This window comes from Tenrec ecaudatus, chromosome 17 (assembly GCF_050624435.1).
Source record: "Tenrec ecaudatus isolate mTenEca1 chromosome 17, mTenEca1.hap1, whole genome shotgun sequence".
NCBI lineage: Eukaryota > Metazoa > Chordata > Mammalia > Afrosoricida > Tenrecidae > Tenrec > Tenrec ecaudatus.
The window spans coordinates 10762480-10772289 of NC_134546.1; the positions used below are offsets into that span (position 1 = coordinate 10762480).

General features: G+C 51.7%; 1 protein-coding gene and 1 non-coding gene across 2 annotated transcripts; one reads left to right on the top strand and one right to left on the bottom strand.

Moving 5' to 3' along the window:
• Positions 1-262: 262 nt before the first annotated feature.
• LOC142431204 (small nucleolar RNA SNORA5) lies at positions 263-397 on the bottom strand. The gene has a single exon (XR_012780748.1). It is a non-coding gene; the product is annotated as a small nucleolar RNA SNORA5 (small nucleolar RNA).
• A 1703-nt stretch (positions 398-2100) lies between these two features.
• On the top strand, positions 2101-7754 carry LGALSL (galectin like). The gene is made up of 5 exons (XM_075535477.1): positions 2101-2562; positions 3347-3418; positions 3572-3660; positions 4270-4447; positions 7192-7754. The coding sequence occupies exons 1-5, from the start codon at positions 2185-2187 to the stop codon at positions 7333-7335; spliced, it is 861 nt and encodes a 286-aa protein (XP_075391592.1). The 5' UTR covers positions 2101-2184; the 3' UTR covers positions 7336-7754.
• Positions 7755-9810: the final 2056 nt, after the last annotated feature.

Consider the following 9810-nt stretch of genomic DNA (forward strand, 5'->3'; position numbering starts at 1 on the left):
GATCACCCAGAGTCAATGAATGGTCAAGCCAGTGTTGGACGAGACAGCCTGCTCAGAACACAAACTCTGCAGCCACCATGAAGTATGATGGGCCCTCCGAAGTTAAAAACTCAGGACTACATCCATGCGGTTTTCTTAAAGGTTCCCCATTTTAATTTAGAATACTACAAACATCATAGATATAACTCACAGTACAAAAAAACTCTTTTAAGAATCCTCAGTCCTTTTTTTAACCTGATCTATTTTATTATTACTTTTTTTTCCATGTCTCTAACAAAGTGTACCCCTGAGCCTCAGCAGAGAAGAACAGGGCCCATGAGTTACAGTGTCTTTATGGCAGCCTTTTGGACCAGTGTCTGCCATGGGTAAGGTAGGCACAGATCTGGACACACCTGCACTCAATCCTTTTTTAAAAGAACCAAAAAAAACTTTTATTAATGTTGTAGATGTCAACAGAATTGACATGTTCACAATCTTGACGAATATAGCCCAGTTCATTATGTGGTTCGCCCATCACCCTCATTTTCCCATTGCCCCTAAAAGAACTCACGCTCTTCTCTCATCCCTCCTACCCACAGGCCCCTGGTAAACTTCAGTCTATGCTCCGAGAAGTGAGATCCTACAATAGTTGTCCTCTCGTGGCTGATGTGCTTCACTCAGACAATGTCTTCAAGGCCCAACGGGGTCAGAGCGCACATTCAGACTCGTTTCTCCTTACGCCTCAATAATGCTCCATTGTATGCACACATCACAGTTCTTGATCTGCTCACCTGTAGAGGGACAGGTAGGCAGTTTCCACATTGTGGTTATTGTGAATGTTGCTGTGGGGAGCACAGGGGTACAGATCTTTATTTGCCCCCCTGCTTTCAATTCTGCCCAGGGATGCTTTTCCCCTACGCCAGACTTTCGGAAATGGAAACTTTCTGTGTGCTTTCAAACTTCCAAGATCCCCCTCGAACATCCTAACACTTAAAAATAAGCATCAAGGCATGATTCTGGTAAAGAAGAGTCCCAAGTATGCGGCACTTCGATCTCTAATTCAGAGCAGCATCTTCACAGAGCATCCGGCTGCAGCTCATCGATGAGCACAGGTAATTCTCCCTACACACCTGAGATGACCAAGAGTAGCTTGGGTCCAGCAAGGGAGAACTGAGACACAAAAGCTGCAGCAAAGTTCCAGGCCACATAGCCATCGACGGTGCCCGAAGGGAGCCGGGATTGTTATGGGGCGCACAGGCTCCCTCCTTATGAGTGTAAAACACCCAGTGATTCACACGATGGAATGTTTAAGCCAAGGATGTCATCTAATAGAGGGTATGGCGATAGGACTTTATCTGAGATGTTACACAATCACCCCAGTGTGGCAATGCCATAAAGAATTGTGCCTTGGGATAATAGAGGGGCACGCCCTCTGGGAATTGCTGGAGAATGGAGAGGAGGGGGCAGATTTTCAGTGAGCAAATGTACTACCTTATCTTGGGGAGATTGACTTGTTCAAAAACAAAACCGAAAACAACTAACTGGGGCTGACTAAAGACAGTCACGGTGCCAGTTTAACTTGAGATGATTTTGCTAGATCACGGCCAAGACCTGGCCCTGCCCCCCTCCCCCCCTGTAATCTCTTTATCTTCCTGGGATAAAAAGATTCCCATCCTGAGTCCTCCCTGCCCCTTTCTTTGAATGAAATATTCATTTCTGCATGCCTTGAGACCTTTCGTTAAATATCTTTCAACCCTGGAGAGAGGAACGAATCTTTCTTCGACGTTGTTGGAATTTTCTCAAAGAACGGGGGGATGGGGGGCACGTCACAGGCTTCAGAATACAACCGCCCACCCCATCCCTCTTCTCCGGCCCTCCACCGTCCCACCTGTCCCCAGGACGTTGTTGGCGAAGGAAGGTTAATCGGCAGGAGGCTGGAGGGAGAGGACAAGGAAGGCTGTCACAAGCACCTGTCACCTAGCAGGTCGGGACCTCGCCGCCCCAGCCCCCAGCCCCACCCACCACCCCGCCAGAGAGCGCCAACCAGGTCCTGCCTTCCCAGCCGGCCGGGACTGGCCCGTCCCTCTTGCCCCAGCCTCCGGCCACCGTCCAATGGCCAAGGGGCAGGGCAAGCTGAGCAAGCCGCGGCGGCCCGGCCGGGTCCCCGCCCTGTTCCTGAGCCAGCCAGGGCCCGGCGTCCTTTAAATGCCGCCCAGGGCCAGCGCGGCGGCACGGCCCTCGCCACCTTCCTTCCTCCCGCAGCCACGGCAGCAGCGCCGGCCCCTCGCAGCCTCGCTCCCGACAGTAGCAGCCACCTTCTACCGCGGGCCCTCGCCACCTCCCCCTTCCCTCCTCTCCCCTCCCCTCCCCCTCCTTCCCGGCCCTCGGGCGCGCGCGCGCGTGCCGGAGTGTGAGCGCGCTCCAGACAGCCTCGGACCCGCGCCCCCGCCGCGCTCAGGACCGCCCGGGATCCCCGCGCGCGCGCTGCGTCCCACGTCCCCCGCCGCCCGGCCGCCAGCCGTGCACCCTGCCGCGCTTTGCAGGAAGATGGCGGGATCGGTGGCCGACAGTGATGCCGTAGTGGTGAGTGTGGCGGGGCGCACGCGGGGCGCCCCTCCCCGCGGTCCCGCGGCCGCCTGCTGCAACCAGGTTGGGGCGGAAGGGAGGCTGCAGGCCGGGCCCGGCGCCCCACGAGTGGGGAACCTGTTAACCGGAGCTACCGTGCACCGGAGGGGTGGGGTCGGGAGGAGGGGGTCCCCGTGTCCGGAGACGAGGTGTTAGGAGGCCGACGGCGGAGATGGGGGTGCCGGAGACCCCTTTCCTTAGTGCCCTGCAGCCACCGGCCAGGTGTGCGTGCGCTGCACGGTGTGAATGTGCGCCCGTGTGAATATGTCCGGGGGGAGGGGGGACGCCCCGCGTCCGCCCCCAACGTCCCGGGGATTTCCCTTGGAAATGGGTCTACACCGGAGGCTCCCTGGAGAAGTTGAGCGCTGCCGCCCCGCTCCAGCCACGTCTGGGGGAACAGGCCCGGCGACAGCGGTTCCCAGAAGCGTGTTTGCTTGGAGAAGGGCCTGCCTTCCTCTGGCACCCAGCTGGGCCTCGACCTTGATATTTGCCTGCATCTGGAGAATCTGGGGATCTTCAGAGACTTGCTTAGATCCCGGGGGGGGGGGGGGCACAGCTTTTGTTCTAAGGGCAAGTTGGGTGGTTATTTATCAGACTGTGAGGAGGCGGCAACTGCCGACGGTGGCGGTGCCTGCCTGCGAGTCTGTGGAGGGCGACTTGATTCCTCCCGGTTTAGGTTCGCCCCCGCCCACCCTCACAAGAAACGACTATGGAAATCGACTCTCTGTTCTTCTATTTTTAGAAACTAGATGATGGCCATTTAAACAACTCCCTGGGCTCGCCCGTTCAAGCAGAGGTGTACTTCCCACGGCTGGTAAATGATTTGGTGCTGCCCCTGTGTGTCTACCACCCTTCTCCTTGCTGTTGGGTGCACTTCCTAATGGGCTGGGCCCTGGGGAGCCTCGGAGGGCTTGGCTCTTCCCTAGCCAGGCTGTTAAACTTCCTCTTGGCCTCTCATTCTTTACAGATCGTTCCATTTTGCGGGCACATTAAAGGCGGCATGAGGCCAGGCAAGAAAGTACTTGTGATGGGCATCGTAGACCTCAACCCTGAGAGGTAAGGCAGAGTTCTGGTCCCTGGCCCCAGTGGCCAGCCCTGCCCACTCCGCTTGTGGTTTGGAGCCCCTCCCCTTCCTCTCCGCGTGGACGCTGTTGCTGGCTGGAAGCGCCAAGACAGTACCATGTTCCCATGAAAAGCATGTGTATGGATTCCAGCCATCCTTTCCCCAGACAGCTATTTATATCAGAGATGACAAATATAGGCCCACGTTTTCTCCCTGACCCTTAGGCAGGGGCAGAGATTTGTTAACTTTATTTTTCAAATGGTGTGCTTCCTAAGTACACTTTCAGAGCCAGGCCTTACAGGATGTTATTCCCTTCGTTAAAGCCTGGGGCCAATTTTGAAAATTCAAATGGCTTAAGACACGGATGTGTGGGTGGGTTGCGGGTATTTGGAATCCTTGGCATTTTAGTCATTGTCAGGCTCCACCAGCATGTGCCTAAGAGTCCTCCTTCAGGTAACCGGGTTGAATCTAATCTTCCTTCTCCTCAGCCTCACTTCCAGAAAGGTGGATAGCTACCTGTTCAAAGAGCAGGCCCCAAGAAGGGGAGCGGAGGAGACTCGAGCCGTGTCCACCCCGAGTAAACGAGCCGATTTCCTTTTCAGCTTTGCAATCAGCTTGACCTGTGGTGACTCAGAAGACCCTCCAGCCGATGTGGCCATTGAACTCAAAGCTGTATTCACAGACCGGCAGCTGCTCAGAAACTCCTGTATATCCGGGGAGAAGGGTGAGGAGCAGTCTGCCATCCCTTACTTTCCGTTCATCCCAGACCAGCCGTTCAGGGTGAGTATCGCAAACGCTGGCACAGTGAGGATGTTCTCCTTATCTAGCGTGTGCCAAGAACGACTTCAGCAGCTAGGGTTTCTGCATGGCCAGGAAATTTGTCACACGATGATGAAAGAGGGAAGGCCCGGGGGTTGGGGGGGAGGCGGGTGCAGAGGGGAGAGAATGAAATGGTAAGAGTTCTGTCTGTTGATATAAACTATAGCCCTTAGCTCTATTTAGCCAATATATCTAGTTAATGGGCCCGTGCTTGCATGTCCGGCTTAGAATAAATACTTTTTCTATTGGTTCGTCTATCCAGCACAGTACTAGACGTACAGTATTGTTAGAGGCCTTGAGTTGACGCTAACTCACAGGGACCCCTGTGCACAAGGTCAGGGAACCCTTCCTGGTCCTGCACGTCCTCCGAATTGTTATATGTGAGCCTGTTGTTGTAACCACTATGTCAATCCATCTCATCAAGGGTCTTCCTCCCCTCCCCCACCTCCCCCGCCTTTTGGCTGGCCCTCTATTTTACCAGAGCAAATGATAGGTAAAATGAGAACACCAAACCCATGACCAGGTAGTAGATTCTGACGCACGGCGCCCCCATGTGTTAAAAAGAACTGCTCCGTAGAGTTTCCTTGGTTGTTATTTGCATGGAAGTCTATTGCCAGACCTTTCTTTGTCAGCACTACTAAGAAGGTTCAAACTATCAACCTTTAGGGTAATGCTTGACTCCAGAACCACTTGCACCACCCAGGGACCCATATAGCGGAGACCGGGCCCCAAAGAGCCAATTAATTAATAACTATGGATCCATATCCAGACTTTTCTTTATGTTTTTGTCTCAGCCTTTAAGCAACGCTATACTTTATTACTTGTGGCCTTTAGAGGATATGGCGACTCCCATTTCGTTTGCTTTGTCCCCTTTGTTTGTGAGGCCTTTGGACATATCATTGTTTTTCCCTCTAAGTCCATTTTATGGCCAGAAGCTGCTTGGCTGACAGCTTCCTTCCCTTAGGCCTGGAGGAATGTAGACTTGCTGCTTACTCTCGCAGGGACAGGAAGCACTGCTCAACTGCCCACCCAGCCCAGCGTGGTGAGCTGCACTTGCCTCTGAAGGACAATGCTCCCAAAGAAGCTGTGAGTTAGCAACGTGCCTGCTAAGGGTTTGCTGAACGCTGCAGCTGGTCCTGAAGTTGCCTTCCCTCTGCCTCTCTGCCTAGCACGCAGGCACCCCGGTGGCCATCTGAAAGGTCAGCCGTTGAAAACAACCATCCGCTCCTTAGGAGAAAGACGGATCTTTCTACTCCTATAAAGAGTTCGTTTTGGAAACTTACAGGAGGCGTTCTGTCCTGCCCTATAGGTCATTATAAGCCAGCATCGACTCGATGGCAGTGAGTTTAGGTAGAGAATGTGTGCGTGTCCTGACCGCGACAACCCAGCTCAGTTGAGAGTTTTGTGTCGCCTATAAGCCTAATCAAGCAGACTTACACTTAACCTGTTGCTTTTCATCTAAGTGTTTTCCAAGGGGCTTATGAAGAAATCATTAAATCTCTTCCCATGGGACAATGTGGCAAGTAGGGGACAAATCCAGGCCATGTCCGGGATTACATGATCCCCTCAATGACCAGAGTCGGGGTTCTGTTTTACTTTTTTTGTCCTTTTACTCATGACTGTGAGGAAAGGGCCCATTAGCCCCACTGCTCTCGGGAGGTAAGGTCCCCTTGGATTCATCTTGGCTTCGGCAGTCCCTTCATGATGAATCTGCATGCCTCGTGGGCGTGAGTATCCAGAGGTGCTGGCCGCCAAGAAGGATGCGACTGCTCCCCAGCCACGAAGCTGAAGTGGAATAGGCCCTGCTGGGTGATATAATTTTAGTAATCATATGAATTAAATGTCACTAATATCACATGTGGAGTCTCTTCTTACATGGTGAATATGAATGCTTTTAATAAACATAAGCGCACAAGTGATCATTAGCTTCTATAGAGAGTTACTTAGGCTAAGGAAAAGGAGAGGAAAATCGCCTTTACCCCCACGAAATCAGTATTTCTGCTTGGCTTAACAAAGCCTCGTTAATGACACATCTTTGGCCCCATGGTAATTACCCTGCAGCCCCTCGGCTTCGGTGTTTACCAGCGGGAGTGCCTCACAATTATTACATGCCAAGACTCGGTGCTGACTCTGCCCCATGAGGGGCCCCTGGGAGAGTGGGGTAGAAGTGTTCTGGGGAGCTTGAGTGCCGTGTGAATCTAGGCTGCTTGGGGTCACTTTCTGGAGTGCTTCAAGAAGGAAGAAAGGGTTAACGAGGAAGCAGCTTGAAGTCACTCAAAAGTACAGGACAGTGGTTCTCAAGGTATGTTCCTACCCCTGCGACATCAGTATTGCCTTGGGACTTGGCGGCAATGCAGATTCTAAGACCACATCCTCCCCTGGCTGGCAAGTCAATTCTGGCTCATGGCAACCCTGCAGGTTGAACTGCCCCATAGAACTGCCACAGCTCTCTGCCAAGATTCGGCAGGTAGGTGCAAACTGCTGATCTCTTGCTGCACTGTACACTCAAACCACTACCCACAGGGATGGTAATGGTGGTGGTGGGGCCCAGCCCCCATGTGCTTCCAGGGTTTCCTAACATTTGAGAAGCACCGGGGAGAGGCAGCCTTTCTCCCCGCCAAAACTGAGCGAGGGTGGTTTCTTTTCCTCCCACCTCAGCATTGTGGGTTGAGACTGGACTGAGATTGCCCGTGTGTTTCTTGCAGGTGGAAATTCTCTGTGAGCACCCCCGGTTCAGAGTGTTTGTGGACGGACACCAGCTTTTTGATTTTTACCACCGCATTCAGACGTTATCCGCGATCGACACCATCAAGATCAACGGGGACCTCCACATCACTAAGTTGGGTTGATGTCCTGTCAGCCCCCTCTGTTACAGAGAGGATCAGATGCCACAACACTCTGACTCTGGGTCTGGAGGAACCATCCTAGCGAGGTCTGGGGACTTAACAAAAGACACCACGAACCCAAAAGGCAAGCTTCACTGTCTCCTCTTTCTGTACAGTCAACCCAACCTGGTGGCCCCCGGGGGGTCTGCCTGGAGGAAGACAGCTGTTGGTTGGGACAGAGACACTGAGCCATCCTCTCCAGAACAAACAAGCAAACGGGGAGGGGAAAAAACCCCACAGATTTATGCCGGATTTTATTTAGACTGACTTTCACCAAAATGGAATTGTGATTTGTCAACAATCTGGTCATCTCGTCAAAGTCAGATAATGTTTTAGAAACAAAAGTGCTAAAGACTTTTAAAGCAAAAAAAAAAAAAACACAACGGTACACCGAAAAACACAACGGTACACCGAAACCAACCATCCTTTCTGCACTGAAGTGGGATCGTCTAGCACAACCAACATTTTAGTCAGGGTATTTACATAGAATGTAGGTTGTTCGAGGTTGGTTTGTTGGCGTTTGTTTTTGTTTCTGTTTTTGCACAGCATAATGTTAATTCCGAGTCCTGAGGCCTCCTCGTAGTTATTTATTCAGACTTCATGTACATACTAGAGGACAAGCAGTGGCTCTAGACATCCAGAGCAGCAAGCTGCCAACTTCGAATGTGCAAATAGCTTAGGTCCCTGGGGGAAATGACACAACACAATCATGAAACTGGCGGATTTCCACCTTAAAAGATGGAGTCAGATCCTCCATGCCTCGAAACTTAGGACTTCTTGATATAAATTGCTATTAAGTGCTTTTGGGTAAACTTTGCGACGTTTAGATACACTTGGCTTTTCCGGGAAGTTCTATTTACATCACTTTTTCTCCGTACGGTGAATTAGCACAGCACCGACTTCCCTAAGGTTAACGAACCACTGTTCCCTAGATTTGCAGCATAGCTCATTAAGTTACTAAATTAGGTGAATGCACAGAAGAGGTGGTTGCATAGACAATTTTTTTGGAATGACTAGCCTATAAACTTAAAAGTATAATCCGAAAACGATTCTGGTATGTAGTGTAAAGCAGAAGCAAACGGCCCAGGTAACCTTGGAAATACTTTATATCAAGTTAAGCTGTTAGCTCGTTGTGTACCTTCCCCTACATAGCCCTCACCAATCTCCCTCAGCCATGCCTCTGGCGCTTCAGCCTAAAGGATACATCTTGCAGTGTTAATGCGACTGACATGTTAGGATAAAACCAGGTCCAGATCAGGGGATGACCGTTAGTCTCTCTGGAAGGTTAACCTCTCAGACTCCTATCTTTGAGTGCAGCCCACAGGGTGGATGCTTCACTTACAGGAGTTTCCCGCTGGCGGAACAGCTCTTCCCTGGAGAAACCCTCCCAACTGTTCAGTAGACTGGCAAGCCACAAGGCGCGGGGACTCCTGGGGGCTGGACTCTACCAGCGGCACAGTTCATGGAGAAAAGGACCCTGGGCATTGCTTTGGTCAGGTAGCGGGGAAGGTGAGGGGAGCCGGGGCGGGGTCTATTTAGATATAATTTAGGTTTCGTTTGTGCAGTAGACTGCGTCTTGCTGTGTGCCATGTGCTTGTCCCGCCTTGCTGTTTTGAGTTTGGTTTTTACACAACATGCAGAGGCACGGAAGTGGCCACGTCCCTTTCACGTGTCAAGAATGTAGACAGTGTTTCAGTACCAAAGTCTTAGAGAAACAAAGCAAGCTCAAATTGTGGATTGCTTTCCTGGGTGATAATGTAGGATGCTTCTCCGCCTGGACACTGTTGGGCGCATGCAGTTCCGTGGTGCTGTAGCAGAAGCTCCATTACCCAGCAAGTACCGCCCCCCCAATCGTGAGGTGGTGAAAAACTAGGTACTTAATCAGCCATATTTTGGCCAAGAGAGCTATTCCGTGGCTCCATGTATTTTCCAACACGCAATTCAATTTCTCATGGGATTGAAAAGGCGCTAGATTTCAAAGAGTGCTTGGAGAGGAGACGATATTTGTCGGGGTTTAGATTCTACTTCCGGTGGACGATTCCTGTGGGTGGTCCCCCTGTGAGTGGCCCAACCTCCCAGCCTGCTGCATAATTCAGCAGAAAGGAGGAAAGGAGAGGCGCTGGGAGTGTAACTGATTGGAATAGACACCCAGCTCTGGCTACAGATCAGCTAACTCATTAGCAGGCAAGCCCTTAGGCGGCTTAGCTTAAAGAGGGTGTTAACCCCTTCGTTTCTCTCAGCGGTCACTGGGAACCTCTTGGATCAGCCAGTTGGTGTGCGGGTTGGATTCAGGTATAGCTAAATTAGTAGGGGGCTCGCCCAGCTGCGGTAATTGTTCGCTGGCTGTCAACTGTAAGCAATTGTCACATCCTGCCATCGGCACATGAGACCTAAGGTGGGAATCTCAGGATGGAAAGTGCAATTTAAGGCTTCACAAGG

What these genes read in the sequence shown, in the direction of transcription:
- LGALSL (XM_075535477.1), top strand. Translation starts at nt 2,185, where the DNA reads ATGCCGCCCAGGGCCAGCGCGGCGGCACGGCCCTCGCCACCTTCCTTC. An exon ending in AGGTGTACTTCCCACGGCTG is followed by an intron (nt 3,419 to 3,571) that starts GTAAATGATTTG and finishes CATTCTTTACAG; the next exon opens with ATCGTTCCATTTTGCGGGCA. An exon ending in GTAGACCTCAACCCTGAGAG is followed by an intron (nt 3,661 to 4,269) that starts GTAAGGCAGAGT and finishes TTTCCTTTTCAG; the next exon opens with CTTTGCAATCAGCTTGACCT.